General features: G+C 50.9%; 9 protein-coding genes across 11 annotated transcripts; 5 read left to right on the top strand and 4 right to left on the bottom strand.

Moving 5' to 3' along the window:
* Window positions 1-21: 21 nt before the first annotated feature.
* Window positions 22-1,634, bottom strand: AAFC00_005303 (uncharacterized protein; the record flags this gene model as incomplete). Its single annotated transcript, XM_069345067.1, has 4 exons — window positions 22-236; window positions 288-1,413; window positions 1,485-1,539; window positions 1,597-1,634. 4 exons carry the CDS (start codon window positions 1,632-1,634, stop codon window positions 22-24), a joined length of 1,434 nt encoding a protein of 477 aa, XP_069202896.1.
* A 341-nt stretch (window positions 1,635-1,975) lies between these two features.
* AAFC00_005302 (uncharacterized protein) lies at window positions 1,976-4,814 on the top strand (the record flags this gene model as incomplete). 2 transcript variants are annotated; one of them, XM_069345064.1, is made up of 4 exons in its annotated part: window positions 1,976-1,980; window positions 2,043-2,167; window positions 2,227-4,460; window positions 4,533-4,814. In XM_069345064.1, the coding sequence occupies 4 exons, from the start codon at window positions 1,976-1,978 to the stop codon at window positions 4,812-4,814; spliced, it is 2,646 nt and encodes an 881-aa protein (XP_069202894.1). The 2 variants fall into 2 exon arrangements, with proteins under 2 accessions (XP_069202894.1, XP_069202895.1); XM_069345065.1 differs by lacking the exon at window positions 1,976-1,980 and having other exon boundaries at window positions 2,062-2,167.
* Window positions 4,815-5,081: 267 nt separating this feature from the next.
* AAFC00_005301 (uncharacterized protein) lies at window positions 5,082-6,548 on the bottom strand (the record flags this gene model as incomplete). The annotated part of the gene is made up of 5 exons (XM_069345063.1): window positions 5,082-5,231; window positions 5,302-6,092; window positions 6,161-6,286; window positions 6,342-6,385; window positions 6,454-6,548. The coding sequence occupies 5 exons, from the start codon at window positions 6,546-6,548 to the stop codon at window positions 5,082-5,084; spliced, it is 1,206 nt and encodes a 401-aa protein (XP_069202893.1).
* Window positions 6,549-6,858: 310 nt separating this feature from the next.
* On the top strand, window positions 6,859-7,290 carry AAFC00_005300 (uncharacterized protein; the record flags this gene model as incomplete). The annotated part of the gene is made up of 2 exons (XM_069345062.1): window positions 6,859-6,952; window positions 7,109-7,290. The coding sequence occupies 2 exons, from the start codon at window positions 6,859-6,861 to the stop codon at window positions 7,288-7,290; spliced, it is 276 nt and encodes a 91-aa protein (XP_069202892.1).
* Window positions 7,291-10,913: 3,623 nt separating this feature from the next.
* On the top strand, window positions 10,914-12,681 carry AAFC00_005299 (uncharacterized protein; the record flags this gene model as incomplete). Its single annotated transcript, XM_069345061.1, has 2 exons — window positions 10,914-11,119; window positions 11,184-12,681. 2 exons carry the CDS (start codon window positions 10,914-10,916, stop codon window positions 12,679-12,681), a joined length of 1,704 nt encoding a protein of 567 aa, XP_069202891.1.
* A 471-nt stretch (window positions 12,682-13,152) lies between these two features.
* Window positions 13,153-15,981, bottom strand: AAFC00_005298 (uncharacterized protein; the record flags this gene model as incomplete). 2 transcript variants are annotated; one of them, XM_069345060.1, is made up of 5 exons in its annotated part: window positions 13,153-14,523; window positions 14,577-15,183; window positions 15,240-15,353; window positions 15,413-15,743; window positions 15,783-15,981. In XM_069345060.1, 5 exons carry the CDS (start codon window positions 15,979-15,981, stop codon window positions 13,153-13,155), a joined length of 2,622 nt encoding a protein of 873 aa, XP_069202889.1. The 2 variants fall into 2 exon arrangements, with proteins under 2 accessions (XP_069202889.1, XP_069202890.1); XM_069347798.1 differs by having other exon boundaries at window positions 15,413-15,981.
* A 600-nt stretch (window positions 15,982-16,581) lies between these two features.
* Window positions 16,582-18,318, top strand: AAFC00_005297 (uncharacterized protein; the record flags this gene model as incomplete). Its single annotated transcript, XM_069345059.1, has 1 exon — window positions 16,582-18,318. The coding sequence occupies one exon, from the start codon at window positions 16,582-16,584 to the stop codon at window positions 18,316-18,318; it is 1,737 nt and encodes a 578-aa protein (XP_069202888.1).
* An 84-nt stretch (window positions 18,319-18,402) lies between these two features.
* Window positions 18,403-19,366, bottom strand: AAFC00_005296 (uncharacterized protein; the record flags this gene model as incomplete). Its single annotated transcript, XM_069345058.1, has 3 exons — window positions 18,403-18,561; window positions 18,623-19,228; window positions 19,286-19,366. The coding sequence occupies 3 exons, from the start codon at window positions 19,364-19,366 to the stop codon at window positions 18,403-18,405; spliced, it is 846 nt and encodes a 281-aa protein (XP_069202887.1).
* A 634-nt stretch (window positions 19,367-20,000) lies between these two features.
* Window positions 20,001-21,604, top strand: AAFC00_005295 (uncharacterized protein; the record flags this gene model as incomplete). Its single annotated transcript, XM_069348236.1, has 6 exons — window positions 20,001-20,134; window positions 20,188-20,215; window positions 20,273-20,557; window positions 20,617-20,744; window positions 20,827-21,292; window positions 21,356-21,604. 6 exons carry the CDS (start codon window positions 20,001-20,003, stop codon window positions 21,602-21,604), a joined length of 1,290 nt encoding a protein of 429 aa, XP_069202886.1.
* Window positions 21,605-26,687: the final 5,083 nt, after the last annotated feature.

The raw sequence follows: 26,687 nt of genomic DNA, 5'->3' as shown, positions 1-26,687 counted from the left end.
TTAGTCACTCATAAACCATCGTCAATAGCCTCCCTGTTCCTTCCTACTGCCGTCAGCGCTGCTCTGTCCGCCATCGCCCGCACCTGCCGCAGCAGACTTGATGGCCTGATCGTCACCTCTCAGCTTCTCAAAATACGACTTGATATCCTCGGCGCTGACAGCCTGGCCGCTCTCGGCGAATGGCTGGAGGAAAGTCTTGACCTTGTCTCGTAATTGATTGTAGACCATGACGCCCTCTGCATACTTGTCAGTAGTGCATCGATCTGGCCGTAACAGGCTAAACATACCTATAGCTCGCACTCGGTCGACGTTACTCAACAATGCCTCGCCACGCTCGTAGGTGCTGCCTGAACCCACACTAGCTGCACCGTGTGCGTTGTCGGCATCGCTCTCTGACATTGGCGGCTCGTACGATTCTTCTTCTTCGAGTAGCTGAGGGAACTTGGCGAGTCGAGGGAAACACTCGGCACATCGACAGAATTGTTCTCTAAAGTCTTCCTTGACGAAGAGATTCACATCACCAGCAGGGGGTGGTAGAAGTGAAGTGTGTTTTGGCATGGAGGTCGACTCTGTCTCGGGGGTTTTCTTCTGTGCATCTTCATCTTCAGCCACCTTGATCTTCTTAGAATCCGAAGTTGCGACTGGATCCTCATCTTCAGCCTTGCGCTTGTTGGTCGCTACAGAGGAAGTGATGTCCGAGGCAACCTGCACCATTTCCGTCGACGCTGCCTTTCCACGCGGAGGCTCCTTACCATCGAACGAAGGCTGCTTATGAAAGACAGGGGGCAAGAAACCAGGGGTGGCGGCATAAGACTTGATCCATGGGGCCACAGATGAGCATTTGTAACAGATGACATGGTCGAAGTCGTCCTCTTCAGGGAAGCCAGGAGGCAAGGGCGGATCTTCTGTCTGGTCTTCTTCCGTTGCTTCTTTTGATTCTGTCGAAGCAGCCCTAGGTAGACCGAGCAGACACTCGGGGTGCCACCAATCTTCACCACAGCCTCCCTCGCGCTCGTCTGCAAGACCGAGACATTGGAACATGGTCCCCTTCTCTTTGGCAGGGTCGTATTCGTCGTTGCAAGCACAGAATCTGCCGGCGAAATTGTGGTTATATACGTTATCCTTTCTGGCAGCTTCTCCGACCACACCTCCCTTTTGATTCGTGGTTGGGTTCAGTCGGAGAGTGCATGGAGTGGCATCTGGAAGCCTTGTGGTGCCGCAGTCGCATTCAATGTCACGCTTGGAGAAGAGTTCGACTAGGTTGTGCTCTCCATGGCAGGAAATGCTGCATGAGTAGCACAAAGCAGCTGTATTGTATTCGGATCCAGGCGATGCAGAAGGGGGGTTGCACGTCAGACACGAGAAGAGAGATTGACGTAGGGGACCGAGTGGTTTTGTGCATGAGTCGAATTGCTACAACGTAGAGTCAGAGTTCTTCAATTCTTCTTTCTTTCTTGCATATTGCACACTGTTGCATAACATACATATGGAAGTGCCTCACGTGCTTCAGCTTCCAGTTGCAGCTGGCTGGCGATGAAGCTATCGGTCTTTACGTCAACGATTTGTAGATACAATGACAGAAGTTATACGACTCACTCTTCTGCAGTCTGCGAGGGCTCTGTGTCTTGAGCCATGATGCGGATATATTGCAGTGTATCAGAAGACGTTAGCCGAACATCAATACAATGGTAATGTGGCACAAGATGAAGGTGGACTGCGGGACGCGATCAGAGAGAAACCAATTACCTTTCCTGATCGGGAAGTCGCGTAAAGTGGTTCTCGACGCGAAAGACACGCGCTTTTATTATTCTTCCCCCCCTTCGCTTCTTGTGCTGTACACAACCCCCTCAGACGTCCATCTGTCTCTCTTATACACAACTCTATACCACCATTTAGCTCAATCACAAAGCTCTGCAAAGATTGATTCCTGGTGGGGGCATTGAAGTGATCGAGTCAACAACATCTGCACATAATAATGAGGTACGTCTATGCGACATGCAACAGTGCGCTCTTGCTCCTGCCTGTTTCTGACACCACCTCAGCTCCCCTCTACGATCAAATATGGACTCGGCCAACCGCGCTCGCCCTACGGCAGGTGGCCGAAAGCGCACCAGGGACGATGAGGACGTTGATATGCTCTCATCATCCGGTGCTCCTCCTTCCAGCCGTGAGTCTCGTTCATGTGACATCTGCTCAAAGTTAGACCCATGCTGACATGCTCATCAGCTCCTGCCTCTTCACCGCCAATGTTTCCCAACCAAGACATAGAAGAGGACGATGTGGTGGAGCCCGAGGAAGACCTGATACAGGATCTTGACGATGCCGAAGAAGCTCTTGAAGACGACGCTGGCGTCGACCTCTTCGGCGACAACTTCGAGAATGACTACCAGACACGCGAAGATGATTTCTATCAAGGCGCAGATATTGACGATGACGAAGTATACGACGACATGGACCTCGCCGCCAGAAGGCAATTGGACGCACGTCTCAATCGCCGCGACAGAGAGCTGGCGCGCCAGTCCCGCAGACCTCGTGCCCAGATCGACGACGAAGAAGACGATGTAATGGATCTTACAGCTCAACCTCGCAGGCGAAGGCATCGCTATGACGAAGAAGAAGAGGACCTGGACATGGCCGAGGATATCATGACCGAAGAGCTCTCAGCTGAGGCTCTCGCCGACGTCAAAGCTGCCAGTTTGACCGACTGGGTCATCCAACCTGCCGTGCATCGCACAATTGCTCGCGAATTCAAGTCCTTCCTGACAGAGTTCGTCGACCAGCAGGGTATTTCCGTCTATGGCGTTCGCATCAGAACGTTGGGAGAAATCAACGCCGAGTCTCTCGAGGTTGACTGGGACCATCTCAGTCAGATGAAGCCAACCATTGCCTACTTTGTCGCAAACGCACCCGTTGAAGTCCTTGCCATCTTCGATCAGGTAGCCATGGACGTCACTCTCTACCACTACCCGGATTATGAGCGTATTCACTCGGAGATTCATGTGCGAATCAATGGCCTTCCCGTCAGCTACACACTTCGTCAACTCCGCCAAAGCCATCTCAACTGCCTCATCCGCGTCAGTGGTGTTGTGACGCGACGGACCGGTGTTTTCCCTCAGCTCAAATACATCAAGTTCGATTGCACAAAGTGCGGCGTCACACTCGGTCCTTTCCCCCAGGACTCGAACTCTGAAGTGAAGATCTCCTACTGCCAAAACTGCCAATCTCGTGGTCCGTTTTCGCTCAATTCGGAGAAGACGGTGTACCGCAACTACCAGAAAATCACCCTGCAAGAGTCGCCGGGTACCGTGCCAGCTGGTCGTCTGCCCAGACACCGTGAGGTGATTCTGCTCTGGGATCTGATTGACTCGGCCAAACCGGGTGAGGAAGTCGAGATCACGGGTATCTACCGCAACAACTACGACGCAGCACTCAACAACAAGAACGGCTTTCCTGTCTTTGCCACTATGCTCGAAGCTAACCATGTGGTCAAGTCGCACGACCAGCTCGCAGGCTTCCGCCTGACCGAGGAGGACGAAAGAGAAATCCGTGCTCTCTCAAGAGACCCAAGGATCGTGGATAAGATCATCCAGAGCATCGCACCGAGTATCTACGGACACGATGACATCAAGACAGCTGTGGCGCTCAGTCTGTTCGGCGGCGTCAGCAAGGAGGCACAGGGTAAACACTCGATAAGAGGAGACATCAACATTCTGCTCCTCGGAGACCCGGGTACTGCAAAATCACAGGTGTTGAAGTACATAGAGTCTACCGCGCACCGAGCTGTCTTTGCCACTGGTCAGGGAGCATCCGCCGTTGGTCTCACAGCTTCCGTCAGGAGAGATCCTATGACGTCGGAATGGACTCTGGAGGGTGGCGCTCTGGTGCTTGCCGACAAGGGAACCTGCCTCATCGACGAGTTCGACAAAATGAACGACCAAGACAGAACGAGTATTCACGAAGCCATGGAGCAGCAGACCATTTCCATCTCCAAGGCTGGTATTGTGACGACTCTGCAAGCCAGATGTGCAGTCATTGCGGCAGCCAATCCGATCGGAGGACGCTACAACGCATCCATCCCTTTCAGTCAAAACGTCGAACTCACCGAGCCCATTCTCTCGCGTTTCGACATCCTCTGCGTCGTTAGAGACACGGTCGACCCGGCCGAAGACGAACGACTCGCGAAGTTCGTTGTCAACTCACACGGTCGCGCACATCCCCTCAGCAACCCCGCCGCACACGACGATCACACTCAGACAGCGACAACAAGTATGGACGTAGACGATTCATCAGCGACGACAAAGAAACAAGGCGAGATCAACCAAGAGCTCCTCCGAAAATATATTCTATACGCACGGGAGAAGTGTCGACCTAGACTATATCAAATCGACCAGGACAAGATTGCCCGTCTGTTCGCAGACATGCGCAGGGAGTCCATGGCGACGGGGGCCTACCCCATCACCGTAAGCATCATCTTCTTCGCCCCCCCCCCCCTCCACCACAATCAACCCCTACTAACCTTTTCTTGCGTTCAGGTCCGTCATCTCGAATCCATCCTCCGAATCTCAGAGTCATTCGCCAAGATGCGTCTGTCAGAGTACTGCAGCAGCAGGGACATTGATCTGGCCATTGCCGTCGCCATCGATTCGTTCGTCGGCAGTCAGAAGGTCAGCTGCAAGAAGGCGCTCGCTAGGGCGTTCGCAAAGTACACACTTGCCAGACCGGGCGCGGTCAGGAATCCCAGAGGTGGTAACAGAGGAGCTGGTCGCGCTGCTGCTGCTGCTGCTGGGGGGAGTAATGTTAGTGTAGAAGCTTGATGGGGAAGAGGTAGAGAGTAATTGAGTGACGAGTGATAGAGGCTTATGTGTTACCGCAAGGCGTTTGTTATAGCAACTTTCTCACGACAAAATGCGGAGTAGAACAAACTCGAAGGCAGTCTGGCGTTCTTTGCTTTTTGGGGATTCCGAGTGCTACGAAGAAACTACTTTTGGGACTCGGAATCGACAGTGATTATATGGGCTACTTCTCTACCAATCCTAGGCCAAGGCAATATCTCCTCCTCTATAGGGTATTTCCATCCTTCTCTAGATCTCATCCTTGGAAATCATAATGCCATAGGGATCCCTGTCGACCTCGCTGACGTGCACCTCGACGTGATCGTCCTCGAGAGCGTCTAGATAGTCGTCGCTGAGACTGGACTTGGTCTTCTTCTCTTCGTTTCGGACACGGTTCCACTGCACACACACACACACACACACACACAAGTCAGCAAGAGATGGTGACAAAAGGAGGATCAACACATACCTCGTCCTTGATAGCCTTCTCCAACTGAGGCTTCAAGACGCTGTGCAAGAAGCCTCGCTCAGTATTGCTGTGAAAGAGCGCAATGACGACTTTACCCTGTTCGATGGCGGCCAGAGCCTCATGATGGCTCAGCTCTCCAGTGAACAGCAAATCGACGTCTTCTTCGCCATTCTTGCCCAGTCCCGAGAAAAGACCGCCTCCGGCACCGGCGCAGATGGCGACCGAGGAGATGTCGATTTCGGACATTTGCTTGCCTTGCGGGATCGCGATCGGGAAGCCTTTCGGGTTGCCCAGACCTAGGCCGATGCGGTCGATGATGGACAGTAGAGGCTGCGGGGTGGAAAATCGCACGATCCTGCCCATTCCGGCGCCCGTGTTCTCGTAGCCGGGCACGTTGCAGGGCTTGATGGGCCGGCGCGTGTGTCTATCGCTTGCGAGTTTGAGAGCTTGGTCTTTAATGGAGAGCTGCGAAGGGTGATGCTGGAGGTGGAAGGTAGGTCGCTTGGGAGGTGCGAAGGGGTCTCCCTCGGGTGCAGCAAGGTTCGATTTCGAGGGCGAAGCCGGGCGTGAGGTTTCTGCTTTTGTCTCTTCCTGGATCTGTTCGACTTCTTCTGCTGATGCGGGTGTGCCTGAGACTATGTCTGCTAACCAGTCGCCGAGACCACCAGGAGCACAATCAATGGCGGTATGGGGACTGTAAACACTAATTCCCTCGGCAGCCAGGCGCAGTAGGGTCTGCTGTTGTGTGTCGGCCAGAGTCAATGTCTTGAGACCCCTGAAAATTATGGGATCTATGCTTGATATTCCCGTCAGACAGAGAGAAATGCAAAGACAGCAGGTCCGAAAAGTCTTCACGCACGGTATGCAATAACCATTGAGTCATTACGCTCAATGGCCTCGTCTGCCACGGCTTTGGTCAAGTCGACAGTAAGGAGAACAGAATTCATGTTACGTCGGATGGGATCGAAGGGGGCCTCGAGGAGGACTGTGTCAGAAGTTGGCGACTTGATTCTGATATCGACACACAAAATGATACGTACGACCAGTGTTATCCCATGATTTCTCAGCAAGCGCCTCTGGATACCTGAGTGTATTAGAATCGTATATATATCTCAGTCACACAACTTGGCCAAACAACAAAGGTGGACGAACAGCTTGCGCATTGCGCTCACGGCAGCCTTTGAGAAGGGCGCCGAGGTAGTAGAGGAACTCATCTTGACTGCGCGTCTCAGAGTCGCCGAGAACATGCAGAGAATACAGTGTCTTTATGAGGCGCGTCTGAAGAGATTTGGTGATTGATTGTGTTCGTGGAGGAGTGATAATCACAAAATAAGGTACTGTAATTATGCCTCGACGTCATTGCGAACATTTCCCAATCTGGCTCCGAACAACTCGAACCCCACATGGCAGGCGCCGTGGCACCTTCCTTAGGATGTTATCGCCGCCCTCGATCTGATAATCTCCAACTCGGAACAAAATTGTAGATTACTTTACCTTACCATACATTATCATTTCTGACATCTCCCGAAGAATATTTGGCGATCTATATCTCGAATCATGAGTGTCTCATCAGGCGTCACCCCCGAGTCCCTCAAGGCCGCTCTCGTCGAAAGACTCGAAGCCACACATGTAGACATAGTCGATCTATCAGGTATGCGCGCCAACAACACCACACCTTGCCCAGAACCCAGGAAAGAGCAAAGAGAAGATACACCAACAACACAAACATCACTCGGACGAGAATGCAAGGATGAGGATTGAAGGAACAGCAAAAGAGAAAATGGCGACTAACCCACCCCCCCAACAGGCGGCTGCGGTCAAATGTTCGAAGCCATAATCGTCTCACCTCACTTCACCAAGAAAACAACTCTGGCTCGCCATCGACTGGTCAATAACACGCTGAAGGGAGAAATCGCCGCCATTCATGCCTGGACGCCGAAATGCTTCACGCCCGACGAGTACGTCAAGAAGATGGGTGGAGGGGCTTGATCACTGTTGGGTTGAGATGAAAAGAAAGAGATAATAGACATGGTTTGCCGTTCTGGGTTTGAGAAGAGAAGGGAGGGGGAAATTGTAGGACCCTCTCTCGTTGGTTCTTTTGCCGTGGTGCCTTTTGGATAATGGATGGCGGAGAGTGGTGATATATGGCTGTGATACCCTCCCACTTTTGGATGCGGATTTGGTCAGCCGTGGGTTGCATACGAGGCTACGCTATATGACGACTCGTCCTCGAGGCCGGAGCCTACTCGGATCGCCCCGACACAGAAGGAAAACCTAGAGTCAGCCAGTGCCGATACCAAATCACGTCGGCGCTGACTCGTACCGCTCGAGGAATGGCACAATAAATCATAGACACAGGGGACATTATGCAATGTTTAGTCAGGAGCGAGTACGCTCTGCTTTTAGCTCTGTATATACGAAAAGGCACATGTCCGAAATCTAGCTCAGCAGCACCTTCAATTCGTTGCTAGTGCGAGGGAACAAATCTCTCAGCAATGGCTCTTCATCCTCCTCGTCCTCGACATGTTGTCGCAGTTTCATATCATCGAGTGCGGTGAGAAGCGCCTCGACGGCTTCGTACTGCTCGACAAACATGTCTGCCGCCTTGTCGCACACATCGCGGAGCAGTCTTCTGTCGTCGACGTGTCCGATGTAGCTCCGCGCATCCTCCATGGCAGCAGGTATGAAGGCGTCTAGCTGCCTAGCCATCGACAGCAGTCTGTTCGGCTGCAGACTGTTGGCTTTTCGTATTTTTTCCTCCTGACCCGCCTGGTTGGCGCCGAGGTACGGTGCGAGGTCCTCCATCAGCGGCCTCAATCCCGACTCTGCCAGGAACCAGTCATGCAACGCATGCACGAGATGCTCGCTTTCCACATGGATCGACTGCTCGATACCCGCCAGGCGTGGCGCCGTGAACGCAGCGCCTTCGAGTACGGACTTGACCGCCAACAAGCAGTTCAGCGAAAGAGTCTGCTCGTGCGGAGGACCCATCTTCTTCGCCAGGCTCTCGCACCCTGCCAGGTAAGGATCCAGTGCCTCTTCCAGGACCGATTCGAACTCGGCCTCGCCCTGTCCACCGCCGAGTGAGTTGGCAAGGGATGTGTCGTAGCTCTTCATCAGCCCGCGCAATGTCTGTAGTGCCTCGATCAAGAACTCCGGCGGCGACATGTCTCGACGGCGTCGCGGCTACGTCGCCGCGGATGTTGGCAATGTGATCGCGGGTGATGGTCTTGAATTGCTCAAAAGCTCGTTCTGTGATCGGACGCAATACTTGTACGATACTGCATTCGGCACCGAGCAGAGAACGAAAGACTTGGCAGTAGAAAGTGACCAGGTTCGAGATTTGGTATGCGAGCATGGCGTCCTCGTGGCTGTGGACGATCTGCTCAACACGCTGGCGAAGTTGTCGGAGCACGCCCGATAAGTCTCTGTTCACGAGCTCGTTCAGTGCCTTTTTGCCGTCGAAAGCCGCTGGTGCTTCTTGTCCGTCTTCTACGCTCATCTGCAGCCATGGCTCGCGCTCACGGCCTTCTTTGAGGCTCTTCGATATCTCGTCGGCATCCGAGATGAAGAGTATGTGCAGTGCCTCGCGCTCTCCGACCGTTGCGGCGTGTGCCCAAGCAAGCATATCGCTGACATAACGCAGAGGGTCGTGGGCATTTAATTCGATGGCCTTTCCTAGAGCAGGCACGCCTACATCAGACTGCGTAGAACCACCGGTAAGTGCAGAGTAGAAGGCGTCGGAGAGGACGTGCTCTCGGTTCTCTGCGAAGAAGTCCAGACAACCTTGGAAGAGGGTCGGTCTCTCTGCTAATGCCCGCAAAGCACGACGAACCGCGATACTGAGCTGTGGATCTTCAAGGTCCAACGTCCGAAGTTCTCTCTGCGTCCAGCGAAATAACTTCTGATAGGCGGCGTTCATGTGCTTCGAGCTCTGCTCGAGTATCTCAAGGCCGAGTTGCTGGTCTTCTGATCCGAGAAGGACTTCACTGTCGTCATGTATACGCTTGATGCGCGCCAAAGCCTGGAAGAAGTCGTCCGTGATTGGCTCAGCAGTAGAGGTAAGGCTAGAGATCTCATCATTCGACAGGGTGAAGTGCTTGGTAAAGGCAGTCAGTAGTTCTTGTTTCGTTTCATTCTGTTGCTTTTGCTTTAGAAGCTCAGCAGTCTCCTCAAGACATGGCCCAGTCTCACGAGAAGCCGCCGTGATATGTGATCGTATAGCAACACACGACTTATTCAGACCATCAATCGCCGTGCCGATGAGCTTGAGATGCTTCTCAAAGTCAGTTTATGCATACTGGATAATAAATGCTATTGCTACTCACCTGTGCGACCTGACCAAAGTCTTTGATAATCTCGCCATTACATTCTATCAACTCCTGCTGCGCCTCCAACCTCAGATTCCTGCGTGTTTCTGGAGTGTTGACAGTCTTGCGAGCGTCAAGAGTCTCCAATGAATCCCGGATCTCGAGATCAGCGAACGAAGCAGATAGCACACTGGTGATGCGACCCTGTAGAGCATTTGACTTATGTGCTGGTATACCGGGGGAAAGCAGGGGAGATGATATGGCCGGAGAAGGTGAGGGGTTCCTCGACCGATCCTGAAAGTAGGCACCAGACATTGCGTGCTTATTTATATCTCATCAATTCAGTTTGTATAAGCCAGATCTCCCACAACACTCATGGATCAATTGCAAGTAGATAAAGATGCCCTAGGCGTGCTGCTTCCTGAAGCAAGATTACACGCTACGTGTCAAACGTCGATGCCTCTGAAGAAGAAGACCATAAGCACACGCGACAAGTAGCGACTGACACCAGCCCCTTTTGATTGACCTCTGCTTGCTCGGAGTCTGTGATCATTATATGTTTGTAAATACCAAGCGAGACCATGGGCCTGTAAGTCAACATGCACAGGGTACTACCGCATATACAGGGCGTCACAATTAGAGGCAACTACACGCGGGTGACTTCCACAGAATCCGAGAGCTGTCTGCATTCATAATTTCATACTTGATGGACATTACAGTATGGGTAACCCCGCTATGACTGAAGGACACCGAATTATTGTGCACTTCCTATACCGTACATTCCAATCGCGTAGGCTCCAATTATCATTGAAGGCAATCATGTATATCTTATGTAGATATGGGCATGCCTCAAAAGCACTTTCTACACCTTGCCTTAGCTTACCTTTGTATACAGTCAGCCCATCAACCCCGGAATTTACAAGAGCCGAGACTGCTGTACCAACAACAACAGGACGCAGATGATCTGACTTTACGGCAAGATGTCACCCCTCGCGCCCGCGTGTGGATTCGGTGGCGATAAAAGATCTCCTGAGAGACCCTGACATTCAGACGCGTTTGCAGTGTTTGATGTCCATCTCAGGGTCCAGACTCGTAGAGCTCCATCTTCGTATCCTGTAGCCTGTCGCCAATTCGCCCGTCTTTGGAATTTACTACTCTGTGATTTGTTGCTTTCCACTACTAAATCTCAACCACTCCTACCTTTATAGAACACGAGTGTTTCCTCTAGACATGTCAATTTCTTCTTCCTAAGTACCCCTCGTCTTTCAATTTCTCTTTCTGCAATTCAGTCGAACATCAGCCATGAGTGGAGCCTCTGTCGCCCGCAATGGCCGTCGCGAGCGGGTCTATAGACGAGACGAGATTGAGGCCATGATAGCTGATGGAAACCACATTTTCATTCTCGATGACAAAGTAATGAAGGTTGACGCATGGCTCAAATATCACCCTGGTGGTGACAAGGCTATAAAGCACATGATCGGTAGAGATGCAACAGACGAAGCTCATGCGTATGTCTCCTCGATGCTAGCTAGATAATCAGCCCAAATACATATCTGACTTGTCGCCATACAGTATTCACTCAGCTGGAACATTAAAACGCATGGACAACTTCCAGATTGGTAGGATCAACGGACCCTGGCTCAACTTCCTGCCTCCAATCCAAGGTGGTCACTTCCGCCCTCTAGAAATAACTGAAGAGGCTACCGCCTTTGCAACATCGACCGCACTCGAGCTTGAGGAGCAGGACTCGTCAAGCCGCGAGAGCTCAGCCGAGCCCTCACCAGTCTTTGATCCAGCCAATGGTCCTCACATGCGCTCTCGCAAGTCCCACGCCGAGTCGACATCATCATCTGCCTCTTCTATATCCTCACTCGATGTCGAGGAGAAGACAACACAGGAAACCACGTCAGAAAATATGACTCGACAAGCGATAGAACACGACCTGAAAGTGTACCCTGCTCTGGACGTCAAGACTCAGGCCAACATCATGACAAAATACCGCGAGCTGCAGAAGCGCATCGAAGCCGAAGGCCTGTACGAATGTCGATACACATCTTACCTGATCGAGGCCTGTCGCTACACCTTGTTCTTTGTTTTGTGCCTGACATTCCTTCACTACGGCTGGTACAAGACCAGCGGGCTCTTCCTCGGCATCTTCTGGCACCAATTGGTCTTCACCGCCCACGACACCGGCCATGTGGCAGTCACTCACAACTATCAAATCGACTCGACCATCGGCATGATCGTTGCCGACTGGCTCGGCGGCCTGAGTCTAGGATGGTGGAAACGCAGTCACAACGTGCATCACATCATCACAAACTCCTGCGAACACGACCCCGACATCCAACACTTGCCCTTCTTCGCCGTCTCGCACCGCTTCATGAGCTCCTTACGATCGACCTACTACGACCGCATCATGAGCTACGACGCATTCGCAAAAATCATGATCAACTACCAACACTTCCTCTACTACCCCATTCTATGTTTCGGCCGCTTCAACCTCTATCGTCTGAGCTGGGAGTACATCCTCCTCGGACTCGGCCCGCGAAAGGGTCCCGCAGCCTGGCACCGCTGGTTCGAGCTCGCCGGCCAGATCTTCTTCTGGTACTGGTTCGGGTATCAGATGGTGTACAAATGCATCCCGAACGGCTGGGACCGCTTCGCATTCGTCATGATAAGCCACATCGTGACCATGCCCGTACACGTGCAAATCACGCTCAGCCACTTCGCCATGAGCACCGCCGACCTGGGCGTCACCGAGTCCTTCCCCCAGCGCATGCTGCGCACAACCATGGACGTCGACTGCCCGCAATGGCTCGATTTCTTCCACGGTGGCCTGCAGTTCCAGGCCATCCATCACCTCTACCCGCGCATCCCGCGCCACAACCTGCGTCGCACCCAGAAGCTCGTCATGCAGTTCTGCAAGGACGTCGGTATTCCTTATGCCATCTATGGCTTTGGAGACGGAAATGGGAAAATCATCGGCAAGCTGGGCGATGTCGCGAAGCAGGCTAGGATCTTGGCTGAGTGTCAGAGGGTTATCGTTGAGAGTGGTGAGATGGGCCATTGAACAGTTCTTGCTCTTGAAGACCGAAAACAAAAGAGAACTTGTGTGCGTTTCTGTTTACCCCAGAAACTTTTCTGCAACGCTTGCTTCTAGCTAGATTACGAATGGTAGACATGCTTTTTACTTCACCTATGCTCGGTGTCATCGCCCTGTTCATGCACATACTATATATTCGTGGGACGTCATCTTGGCAACCTGATGAAATCTTTCGCTTTACATACATTATTACGATCACAAATGTTGAAGCCCGCGTCAAAATCGAGGACTTACTAAATCATTGATTTCTAAATCCTATTCGAGGAGACTAGTGGTCGTCTGCAGTCTACTTAGGCATTGATCTCTGCCTGCTATGAGACATCTACAGGCTAGACAAGTAGGCATCATTTCTCTACCTCAAAACGACTCAAGTGTCGATTCCAATCGTTATTGTCGTCGTCGTCGTCGTCGTCGTCGCCATCGTACTCAAAATGCAAATCATCCGATCTTGGGTCCCTTTCCACCAGCATGCGCCTTCGAGTACTCGACCAGAAGACCTAGAACTCCACCGCTCGTTCTCTTGTCATTGTTACCACCAGGCCCCTCGGACGCGTGAGAAGACGAGACGACACCGGCACCAACGCCGCCAGTACCACCTTGAGCCCCGCCGTGTTTGCGCGACGGCGAGGACGCCGATACTTTCCACGAGTCGCCCAGACTGTTGTCTTCTTCGATCAGTCGGCTGGTGGTCATGGCATCTAGTCGTGCGAGACGAGCCGGGTCCTCCTCCAATTCGTCGGGGCTGATGTAGCCTGCGCCCGTGAGATTACCGCGTCGAGCGGCGGCTGCATGGGAGGACAGTCCGCTTCTCTTGTTCCGAGGATCCGACGTGCCTTTATTACCATGACGCTGCTGATGCGGCAAATCGAGAAGAATGGATCTTTGTGGAGATGCTGAGCGACCTTTCGCAGCAAGATTTGTCTTGCCTTCAGATCTCTTGTTGGCTGTCTGACGTAAAGGAGACATGGGTGGAAACGAAGGGGGCAGGTGCAGTCCAAAGTGCGGGCGGTGATGGCGACCAGGACCATGTTTTTGGTCGTAGCCACTCACTCGCTGCATAAAATAGAATTGAGATTTGGCCATCTTGTCGTCTTTTGTCCCGAAATACTCCTCTCTCAGGCCATCGGTATCTTGCATGGCCTCGTCCTCGACGTTCTTGCTCTTTCTAAAATCAAAAACAGAAAAGGCGCAAAGGTAGCCGAGCCCGTCGACTTGTACAGTCGAGTTTCTGAAGAAGTCCACAATCGTCTCACTTCGTTTCCCGGAGTTCTTCCACAAAACAAAGGGTGCGATGATAAGACTCATGATTTCTTCCAGGAAAATCAGTATCTTCATCTGATATAACGAGGAAAATTCGACGCGAACATCGTTACTGTGGAGCTGGTGTCTTCCTCGTGAGGGCTGATAATGTGTCATGTGAATTACGTTCATGAGGTGTAACACGGGATCGTGAACTTCGCTCTCGTCCGGCACGCCACCACGAGCGCCAGCGAAGATAGCCATAAGAATGGATATATAGAAAAAAGCGGTTCGCCCAGGCGTGATCTCGAAGCCGAGGAACAGCTCGGGATCCAGCAAGGTTGCGAGACCGAGCAAGCCTGCCAAAGTGCCACTCACGAGGCTGACAAATTGCAATAGCTGGTGAGTCTTGTCTCGTGGAAATTGATTGAGGTAGTCATCCGCGAAGGGATAAGACATCCTCATACGCTGCCGAAAGTCGTGCTGAAGCTCATTGAACTCGCGGAATTTCCATTCCGCAAGAGGTGTGAATGCTCGGGCACTCAGCTTCGACGGGCTATTTCGAAACTCCTGTACAGCGAATTAGCATGGAAAGTTGGGCATGTATGATCATTTGTGCTCACGGCATAATAGCGGGAAAAGTAATAGATGCAGTGGGCCCCAATGTTGACGGGCGCCAGAATGATACTCATGATAGCAGTGAAGCGAAGACGTCGACGCAAAGTCTGTATAAGGTGATTGCGATCTTGACGTTTCAGACAAGAAGGCTTCACCTGACCCTGATGATCAAATATAAAGTCCTGGAAACAGAATTGGATGCAAAACTCGAGACTCTTTGAGTAGAACTGACGCGTTCCAAGAAAGGGTACAGGCAACGAGAGGTCAAATATCTCTTTGTTGAACAAGGCAACAAAGTAATTATCGCGACGCATAAGACGGTTGGCTATGTCGTGAGCATCCATGCGTTGCTTTGCTTGATGCTTGGTCACATCTTTCAGGTAACGAGGAAGGTCATCGGCAGTCCGCGCATTCGAATTGCGTAATTTCATCAGGCCCTCCACAACACGTTCCCAGGAGACAGTTTGCAAGTCAATATCAGGGATGTTCAGCAGATGATGATAGAACTCGTGTAAAGACCATAGTCGGCGGACGTCCATCAAATGCTTGAAGAGCATCCAGCACCACCAGAAAGTGAAGCACCACAGAAGAACATTCTTCGCGAATGATGTACTGTGACCGCATCAGCCTCGTCAATTCTGTGCGTATTCGAGGTGAAAGTCACTTACTTCTGCATGCACTTTGGGATCAAGACCTCCGACGTAGACTTGCTTGCCGGTATTTTCGAGTAATCAATACAAGAGGACATGAACATATATAGCGAAAACAGGAAAGCAGTGGTCCTATCCGACTATAATCAGTTGATGATTACCACAGATGAAGGATAGATTAGAAGACCTACGCCATGTTGATAGCACGGGAGAGTAACATGGACCAGATGCCGTGCTCTGCATAGTATTCATATAGCTCTAGCAGGAAGGCGTCAAGATTTTGAACATTCGTCCAAAGCCACAAGGCTTGCTCTCTGGCATCAATTGCGTGTTGAGTCGAAACACCCCTGACCTGAGTACGAGCAGGGTTATCACTGTCGTTATGCAAAGGCTGTCTATCCTGGACGGTTCTCCACTGCTCTTCAGCACGCAAGGTCGATGCATGATCTCTTCTCGGCTGCTTTGAGAATTGCTGACGCAAGGCGGCACCTTCAACCAGTAATGAGTGTGGAACATCGTCTTCTAAATCCGAATGAGGTACATCGGTGTTTCTTTCCCAACTAGAAGGTCGAGTGCTTGAAGATGGTGGTGTGGCGTGCTCCTCGGCGGCTGCCTCAGCAAGTAAAGCGTCCAACTCATGATCGCTTGATGTCCTTTGATCGTGGTCGTCGCCAGCCTCAATCTCTGGTATTCTATGATCGAATAATACCCCGCTTTCTGTGTTGGGCAGGAAGCGCGATAAGATACGTGAGGCCATCATCGTGGGCGGTGACTGGGTGTCCGCTCACTGCTGTTGAGGTTAGTGCAAGTGTCTATACAGATACAAGTACGTGTGAGAGGATCAAGCAAGCCGAGTCTCCGAGACCGAAACGGCATTGCTGATGCACAGACACAGCAGGAACAAAGTAGTAATTATTTAAGGGAGGATGTGATTATGAGGCACATGGATAACAGTGATAGCCACTTGACCGATATCTAAGGTGCAAAGGCACTAAAGGTAAGGCATTGGGGGAAGGGCAGATTGGCATGTGGAGAGGAGTTAAGGAAGGTACACACCCCAGTGGAAGGCAGGTGCAGTAGCGTCACCGGTTGCTGCATGACTCAGGCACCTGATTGCGCTTATCGCCGTCTAGGCCGGATGCGGCAATATACGCGTTGTTCATTTACAGTCACCATCGCTGTACCCCTACAGTACGACAGTACTTTCTATATCATTACGTCTTTTACTTGAATATAGCGCAGTTATATCATACATTGGTTGAAGAGTTTCTACATTCTAAACCTTGCAAAACTGATTTTCATCTATCTTGACCTTCTGTCTCCTTTCCAGGTGGTGCATGTGGCATATTGGATTCCAAGCATGGCGACTACCACGCAAGAACTGGCACAGGAATGGCTGCGTCTCGACCAAGATCCCTCAACGCGTGCTGAGGTGGAGGCACTTCTCGCAAAAGACGATCTATCAGAGCTTGACCAGCGAATGCGACAACGGATTGCGTTTGGCACAGCAGGTCTTCGAGCGACAATGGGCGCTGGCTTCTCCCGTATGAATGCCCTAACTGTGATACAAGCATCTCAGGGTCTGGCTGCATATCTACTGGAGACCGTCAGTGATGTTGAGAAACGGGGAGTGGTTATTGGCAGAGATGCTCGTTTCAACTCTGAGAAATTTGCTTGTTTGACGGCTGCTGCCTTCATGGCGAAGAACATTCGAGTTCACTGGCTTGGTCAAGTACATACGCCTCTAGTGCCTTACACTGTGAACCAGATGAATGCAGCTGCTGGTGTCATGGTGACCGCTTCACACAATCCAGCTGCCGATAATGGTTACAAGGTGTATTGGTCGAACGGCTGCCAGATAATTCCACCTGTTGACGTGGGCATTGCTAATGCCATAGTGAATAACCTCGAGCCTCTGACCTGGGATATCTCTACTGTCAACAACACCAATCCATTGATGAGCAACGCATTAGACATGGTGCAAGGCCCCTATATGGCTGCTGTTGCGAAAGCGGCAAATCTGCGCCAAGTTTCCACTTCAATCCCATTTGTGTATACGCCTATGCATGGTGTCGGGCTTCCGTTCTTCACAGCTGCTTTGCAGAACCTCCGTCTCGAATTAGATATGCATGTCGTGAAAGACCAAGCCGAACCAGATCCAACCTTCAGGACAGTGCACTTTCCGAACCCGGAAGAAAAGGGTGCGCTTGATCTAGCAAAACAAGTGGCGGACGGAGAAGGCATTACTCTAATCCTAGCGAACGACCCCGATGCAGATCGATTTGCTGTTGCAGAGAAGGTCGACGGAGCCTGGAGACAGATCACGGGCAATCAGATGGGCGTTCTTCTCGCCTCGTATATTCTGGAGACATACGAACCCACACCCAAATCAAAAGGCCTTGCAATGCTCGCATCAACAGTGTCCTCGAAGATGCTCGCTCGAATGGCCGCAGTCTCTCAGAAGTTCCACTTCGAGGAAACCCTGACGGGGTTCAAATGGCTCGGAAACAAAGCTCAGGATCTCCACGCTGCTGGGTATGACGCACTTTACGCCTACGAGGAAGCAATCGGCTACATGTTCAGCGAAGCCGGTGTCTTTGACAAGGACGGTGTCAGCGCAGCCACTGTGTTTCTGGCTGCATGTCATAAATGGCATGACTCTGGCTTGACTCCGTGGTCAAAGTATCAGCAACTCTGTCGTGAATATGGCTATTTTGAAGAGGCCAACACTTATTTGATATCACCATCGCCAGACATCACGAATACTGTGTTCAGCGAGATACGCGAGAACAGACCGAGCGTTGTGGGAAAGCGGTCTATTCTCCGTTGGCGTGATCTTACTGTCGGATTGGATACGGGCACACCAGACCAAAAACCACTTCTGCCGGTTGATGCGTCATCTCAAATGATCAGTTGTGAAGTCGAAGGACATGTGCAGTTCACGGTACGAGGTTCCGGCACGGAGCCGAAGATCAAGCTTTACATTGAAGGCAGCGCCTCGACGCCGCAAGAGGCGAAAGCTGCAGCAGAAGAGGTTCTCGAAGCTCTTGTAAGAGAGTGGTTCAATCCGGAGCATAATAACCTTAAACTTGCATGAAGTGGGCATCTCGGGTAATGTTGATAGTCATGACTTGCACAAGATACGGCCTAGATTAGGATACATAGAAATGACACAAAAAGACTAGATATAATCAGTGTAAGCAGGAGGTTGCTCCTCATCATCGGCCTCGAGGGCTGGCCGTCTTTGCCTTCTGTCTTCCATTTCTGCAGCCCACAAGGCACTTCCAGCCGCACTTGTCAACAAGAACAGCATACTCAGTACGGGAATCAATTGAAGTATCTGACGATCCATCAGCTCTAGTCTCAAACAGTGCTTGCAGGTGAGAAGGGATCTAGCTTACCATGTACACGGTCCCAAACCACATATATTGCCACCGCATTGACTTGGTCTTGGCGAACGCCCTTCTTTCCTTCTTCGTGAAACCCTTAAGCATGAAATAGCGGTATTGAAGAAGCGGGCCCGCACGGTACCCAGTGAGGAGCAAGAAGAGAGGTACACCAACGTAAGGTATGAAGTTAAGCGGCAAGAAGATGACAAACTCGACGATTTGACGGAACGAGAAGGGCGCGAATATGGCCCCCTTCTCGCGAGGGCCTAATCTGTCGAGAGGATCGGAGCCTTCGTCAGCTACTGGTCTACGAGTTCTGACCAGGTCGGCATGGCCCTTTGCGACGAGCACAGCATCAAAGCTATCGACTTGGGTCTTGTCGACCAGGAAGGCCTCGAAAAGGATTGCGATGATCAGATTTGCTTCACTCAAGACCAGGAACGCTCCATTTGCGAAAGCGGAGTCGCGACCGTGGAAGAGAGACAAGATCGCTACTTGAGGAAGGTAGGTCGTCAGAAATAGTAATGTGACCACACAGACAGAGAGGAGTGTCAGTGGTATCAGTCGAGTTCTGAACAGCGGCCACATATAGCGGTGACGCAGAAAGTGGTATATGCCCTGTAAGTCATCAGTACAGTGGCGACGGCGAGACAAGGTGGATCAAGTCAGGCTGACCTGTAGCACAAATAGTGGACTGAGCGTGAAGTTGTCCGCTAGCCACCTCTGCATAGCAACATTGCGAGTTTGAGAAGGCATGTTTTCGGTTCACGAGTTTACGAAGCAACTCAGTGGGCACGTAAATGGACTTCTGCGCGATGCAGTATGTGATGATAGATTGTGTTCGCAAGCCGAAAATGACCTTGTAAGTGATCGAAGGTATATTCGTAAAGAAAAGATGATATCAATGGTATAGTATAGGTAGTGTTTACCACACCTTAAAGGTACCTTAATTATATCTCTCCCAAAAGTCCAAAAAGCGGTAGCCTCGCATGACGTTGCGGTCTGAAGTTCGGTCAAGACTAAGGCGGTGCAGCGAAGCCACTCACGGCAAAGACGGCGCCACCTGTGCTTGGGAGACCTCGCTCAGTTCAAAAACGACGTTGGCGGCTTCGGCGCCGACAAATCTTTTCCCCACCTTTGGAGTAAGTCGATGCCGTTCTTCTCCTCAATCCAGTGCCTCAATACACAACCGAAATGGGAAAGCGTTTCGGATGCTTAAGATGGGGTTTAGTACTAAAGACGGACCTTCCGACACCAGAAACACATTTTGTGTTTCGCAAATTCGTATTGGGATTCTTTTGACATAATCCTTCCCACGATAATGGCTTGAGAGACGCCTTTGTATGTTTTGTCTGTTCTCGTGAATTGTTACCGCACCTGATTGTCGACTATGTCAAGTCCCGAGAAGTTGGACATACCGCATGTCGACCCGGTTGACGGAGAAATTCCTTCACCAGTAGCGACCAAAGTGCTTGATGATGTCCCAGAAGGTGGATATGGGTGGATATGTGTTCTTGCGGTTGGGTAGACACTACTCTTTTCCTAATCTGCCTACTACCAACTAACGTATTGTCTAGAATTATCAACTGCTTCGTCTGGGGACAAGTAAGCAAGACATCATAATTGGCAGCAAGTCGGATTATCAATATTGACAATTCCAAGGCTGCATCTTATGGAGTCTATTTATCATACTATCTGGCAAATGACACATTTCACGACGCGACGTCATTCGACTACGCAGTTATAGGCGGTCTCGAGTTCGCTGTTGCACTCTTCATCGCACCCTTGGTCACTATCACAACTAGGACACTGGGTACACGATTCACCATGTCGATCGGTGTCCTAGTGCATGCTTGTGGATTCATTGCTGCAAGCTTCGCAACAAAGATTTCCCATCTTTATGCAACGCAGGGCTTTATGATTGGAGTCGGGATTGGATTCATGTTTGTAAGAATGCCGTCTACGAGTCAATCAAGTACGTGGACGCTGACGCTGACATCAACGAGATCCCTTCCGTGACTGTGTTGCCCCAGTGGTTCCACAAGAGACGGACCTTGGCTCAGGGTTTCTCTAGTGCTGGGTCTGGCGTGGGCGGCATCATTTTCAGTCTTGGAACACATGCGATGATTGATGGGTAAGCACACTCGTATCTGGTTCAACTTGCTGTTCACGCTCTGAAGAGATAGCGACTGACGTGTACTGCTCCCCAACAACAGCATCAGTCTGGCATGGTCACTTCGCATAACAGGCATACTCTGCTTCGCATTTAATTTGCTCGCAACAATCCTCCTTCGCGATCGCAACGCTCAGGTCAAGCCAATGCAAGTAGGCTTCGCAAGCTACCTGCTTAAACGACCAGAAGTAATCCTCTTGCTTCTGTACTCTTTTGTCAACTTATTAGGGTACATGGTTCTTCTGTACAGTCTCTCTGCCTTCGCCGTCTCAATAGGTCTTACGCAGTCACAAGCGAGTAATATTACCGCTTTACTGAATCTAGGTACTGCGATCGGACGACCAGCAGTGGGCTTCGCTAGTGATAGATGGGGTCGATTGATAATCGCGGGTTCGCTTTCGATGTTCACTGGTATCTGCTGTTTCATCATTTGGATCCCAGCAAATTCTTATGGCGTCCTCATCTTTTACGCCATATTAGCTGGGATGACGATAGGAACATTCTGGATGGTGCGTATATTCAGACTCTGTACAACGAATCTCCAATGCGAAAGCTAACTTTTGGTGTTGTAGACGGTAGCGCCGTTGGCAGCAGAAGTAGCGGGACTTCGTGAAGTGCCTTCGCTGCTGTCACTTACTTGGCTTGCCATTGTACTGCCCTGTCTGTTTGCGGAGGTGATAGGATTGTACATACGACGAGATGGGTCGAGGCCGTATTTATGGGCTCAAGTCTTTACCGGCCTAGCCTACATCGTTTCTTCCCTCTTCCTGGCGGCGTTGTGGAGAACCAAGCGGCGAGCTGACCACCAGCAGACATCCTGAGACATATTGCTGCGATTGCCAAGTAATCTAGACCCGAGTTTCAGGAGAAATCTATATGTAAACCTTTTAGAAATATGTATATAAGAGCCCCTGGCCTAAGTGTTCCACGTTCTGATGCTTGGGAAGGAGACATATGATGCCTCATTTGAAGAACAGAATTTGTAAGAAATAGCGGGTCAGCTCAAAATAGACCGTGACTGAAGTTCAATCTATTACCACGTGAAATCAACTTAGATCAATTCTGAAGCTCTAGCAAGTGTCAGGTCATTCCAGAGTAAGTTCAAATACTCCTTAACGAATAACAAGTCAAGTCATGACATCCCGTGACCGACTTCGCGATTTTGGATCTTCGAGACGAAAGTATATTTTCATTCTGGAATGAAAGCGGACCTTCTAGGTCCGCGGCCTAGTCGGAGTTCGTCGAGGTCAAGTAGTCTGTCTTGGATTGGACCATCGAGACCCTCTACGAAGCACGTGTACGAAGGACTCCTTCGGGCATCATTCTTTCAAGTACCTACCTTACTCTCTGTCGGTGCTGGACTGCCGATCCTCATGTTCGTGGTTCACCGAAGGCCTCCGAGCTTGAGCCAAAAGCTGAAACTTCACGGTTAGATCTCGCTGATTCCTTTGGAAGGCCGAACACCTTTTAGGAGAAAGCAGGCAGGCACCAGTCACAGTATAGCGTTCACTGCGGACTTTTTTGCTTGTGTACCAGAGCTTGTGTACCGGAGCTCACTCTGCGTTTCCCATCTCTGGTCGTAGCACGACTGCCTGATCGTCACAGCATTGGCCACTGGCCTCAATCCAGTACGCTGCTCAAATGTTCATTTGTTCAGTGCTGGAAGAGCGATCTATGCGGAAGTGGTGAAGGGACAACAGTGATTCAGGCTGACACTTCACGCAGCATCGCAAGGGAGGTAATGACAGAGGCTAGCACTGCAGCGCTTCAGCATTATTTGTTCACCACAGACAACGCCATTGTTTTTGATTCATTAATAAATGGATCTCATTTGGCCTGCTTACCATATGAACTGAGCTCTGGCTCCTTTTATCCGCCGAACTCCGCAGGATGACGGAGAGTATCATTGCCCCATAGCCATTGTTTTGTTTACTTACCGTGGAGGAAATGAGTGATGTCGTCGCAGGCGATGACTTGGTACACCATAGCTTATCACTTGTACACTAGGTAGGTAGGTAGGTATGGTAAGCTACCTAATATCCTATCACTCTATCCATTAAGGTTTCCCCTACCGCCCTGTAGCCGGGAATATCATCCTCGAAACCATGACACGGATTGGTTGGTCTTGTTACAGATATACGATTCCAGCGTATCTGACCATCGTGATCGATCTTCGCGATCGCTCTGATCTGCAAATCTTATTGAGTGTCTAGAAGGATTAGAAGGGGGCGGAACTGAGTCCACGGGTAACGCCTGTGGTACCATTCTTCTGCAGTTCACGGAGCGTTAGGCGCTCTGGAAAGCACAAAATCCTGGCAGGAACAGTTCTAAGCAATTTTGTGTAACGCTGGACAATGTACGAAATGCTACCTTTTACCTCAGCACTAATCTCGTTTATAGAGTGCGGGACCAGAAGCCCCGTCCGCCGCTAAATCTGTACCCGCTCCTGCGGTCCTGCGGGAACCAAACCGATACCCCACCTGCTTGTCAAACTTGAGATCAACGTTTGTTCAGAGCACCAAGGATCTTACTCAACACATCTGCAGTTCTGATGCTGTACTCGCATATGCGCTTGCCTGAGGCGCCCGTCAATCTATTTAGAAACCAACACTAGTCTAAAGCTCTGCTGCAGCTGCACATCTGAGAAGAGTCAAGGTAAGTGTCTGTGTATCCGCGCTGTGCGCGCTCGAGAGGGGCTGCCTCTTCCTCTTTCGTAGTCAACCTGCGGCTGAGACTGCCTCCGGAGCGTTCAAATCATGGCGATAAACAGTTGGCACCGAGAGGGATATGCCAAGGAGCCTTCTACGGCCTGGTACGAGTATAGCGGACAGCAGCTCAGCATTGAACCCTGTCATGAATGCATCTGCACGACGCACTGTCGGCTTACGATGAGATGTCTGTAAACAGCTTGGACCTAGCATCGTCGTGGCTTGCGGTGCGATCAACGCCAATCTCATTTGGCTTCGCGTTTGTGCTCGCAAACCAGGTACCGAGCCATGCCGCGTATACACTAATTGAATGAAGTGCTTGTGCTGTTGGTATGGGTATGGGTTTTCGTAACAACAACAATACGCTTCGGCACAGTGACATGCCCTGGGATGTGTGCAGCAGAATGCATATATTGAGTCTCATGTTCCAAGTTTCGGCCTCCGGATACGTCCAACCCTCGACATCCAAAACTGGTTATCTTCCCTAGCTGCATGACACGACAGGTATTCAACGTTCCGAGAAGACAAATCATACCTCAGCCTACATCCGTCAACGGCCTGCATCCTCGTTCCTCGACAGCCGCTCGATACCACATGGTCCTCTGACAGCAGTCACTGCAATCAATCCCAACGGACACGTTTTTCTGGAAACGATCAGCACTATACAGACATCCCCGTCCTCCCGCTCTCCAACCCCGCGTCAACGTCGATCTCAGAGATATTAAAACCTGGACCCTCACTGGCTGTGGGCGATGCCCAATTGGTCGAAGTGCACCTGCTTGAATCATCTCGTGGTCGACTTTATGCAACTCTCATGATACTGGATACCGAAGACCTGGTCGCTCATTCTTGCACAGCCTGCGAAGCTGTGTAGCTCACCTCGTATATCTGACTTCGACTATCTACACTGCAGGTACGGGTGCCAGTCTATTTCCGGACTGCTGCTTCGCCGATTCCCAGTCGGGCGTTCTCTACTGCTGTGTGCCCACCGCTCTTTGTGATATCGTATATGCATTCCGCAAACTACAAAACAACTTCAAGAATCAATTTTTCACTTGGTCAACAATGTCGTCGGGCAAAGTTGTCCAATGTAGGCATCACCTTGCGTGCCTTGCCAGCTGCGTGGTCACCGGTGTTTCGTCCATTGCATTGACAACGCTAGTAACATTATTTGCAACATCCACCCTGAATCAAGAACAAATCCGCGGACCAGCTCTTGCGGCAGCTGTACTGGACATCATTTCTCTCGCTGCCCTATTGTCTTATTCAATCATACATTTCTGGAAACATGACAGACCCCGCTCACCCACTTCGTTGTCGCGGTGGGTCGTCGAGGGTGCCATAGTGTCACTTTCGGCTATTGCATTCGTCCTCTCCATATATATTCTTGCCTGGATGCGTGGTCATCGGCTTCATCTTGAGCAGACTCGCGACCCTTGGGGTGTATCACGACTTGTTGCAGCAGCTCTTGCCATGTGGACAGTATCTCTGACGGCACTGATCGTGTTCTTTGTTCTCTGTCACAGACACTCATCTTCGTCTTTCGACAGCATCACTGTTGCTTCAGAAGTAGCCACTGTCAACGAGTACAAAACAGGCCAGCAAATATCATTGGCTGCGTTCTCACCTACGGCGTACCCTCACTCGAATCCGCATTCACCAACGTTCTCTTCTTTCACAGCAAGCCCTATCGCCAGTGTGAGAAACTCAGTAGTAACCTTCCTTCGGCCAGTGACATCGAAGACTCGACTTGTATCGCCTAAGAAAGACTCGTTCCCCAAGGATGCCTCAAATAGCAGGCAGGATATTCCCCAGGACCACGTACGACAAGAAGACGGCTTCGAGACATGGGAGGTTGACACTCCGATTGACGCATCTAGTCCTGCTGTCGCAGTGCCGGGTCCAGGTCTGGGGCGACTTGAAACCATTCCAGGAAGTCGCCCAGTCTCTCCCGCTTGCGCTTTGGATGGACCTTTCCTATCTGATCCTGTACGCATAGGAGAAGAGTCTTTGCCCGTCCCACCACCAAGAGCTCTACCAGAATTCCCCTCACAAGCTCGGCAAGCTGTGCTAAGCCACAAGGCTGCACCAGTGTCGCCGACATCACCTCTTATATTGGATAGTCCCACTGCCAGAGCATTCACTCCCCCTTTCGCATCTGGTGCAATGATGCGCCGGCCTTCAGGGTCGAATGACGAGTCTCACATACACCCCCTTTTCCGCTCTGATTCTCCGACACCACCGCCAGCGGCTAGTCCGGGTACTGTATTCGTTGCCTCGCCCTATGGCGGACAGGTCCTTCCGGGTGACAGTGAGATCCCACTCTCAGCTCGCGGCCGCAAGAACTCTGCCCTTTCGCGTTACGGAGACAATAGTCGCCCGTCCAGCCCCGCAATCAGTCTCGGACCAGCAAGTGTGCGCAGTCTGAGCCGTCCAGGTACTTCTCGATTACAAAGTCCCACCATGCCGGCTCATCTATTGTGAAGCCGCAGTCAAGGTGACTTGAGGGAGGGCCAAATAGGTGTCAGCGGTCTCGCAGGAGAACAGACACTACCTCCACCGATTCCGAACTCTGTTGTTTTGCCAAGGCAATAAGCATCTTAATGATTGAACGTTTCATTCACAGCGCTGTCGTTCCTTATACCCTCTATATCTGGAGTTTTGGTCGGTTTTTACACGAAGTATATGATTGTTTTCTTTCACACTCACTCACTCTTTAATCGCCGCCAGCCATTAGTCTTGGTTTCCATGTTCTCTTGTTTTCATCGTGAGGAAATCACGATTTGTGTTAGCATCACCATGGCAGCTTAGAGCCCTTGATATTCTTTTCTTATACCCACGGAACTCTCTTAGATGTTTCAATATCTCAATTGCCATACTCGATGCTTTTAGATAAGCTGTCTCTGTGTATCGAGCAGACTTACGGGCGAACTGTGTTTCATTTTTCTTTTTTGCAAGAGCTAATGCCCGTTTGTCTGTTCATATCAGTAGGACTAGTTCCTACTACACCAGATAGAACAACTATTTATTCTCATTGTTTTGACATCATACATATACTGTACGAATGAAGATTTGGCTTTCAATGACAAGATATAGCTAGTAACATGAGATAGAAGGGACTAGTTATTGTGCATGACGCAAGCTCTCAAGTTCACATCTTGTAGCATGAAGGTACAGATGACAATCACATACTGTA

The sequence above is a fragment of the Neodothiora populina genome (assembly GCF_041146345.1).
Source record: "Neodothiora populina strain CPC 39397 chromosome Unknown canker_contig_5, whole genome shotgun sequence".
Taxonomy (NCBI): domain Eukaryota; kingdom Fungi; phylum Ascomycota; class Dothideomycetes; order Dothideales; family Dothioraceae; genus Neodothiora; species Neodothiora populina.
The sequence above is the reverse complement of the archived record's forward strand: the minus strand, read 5'-3'. Positions and strand labels throughout refer to the sequence as shown.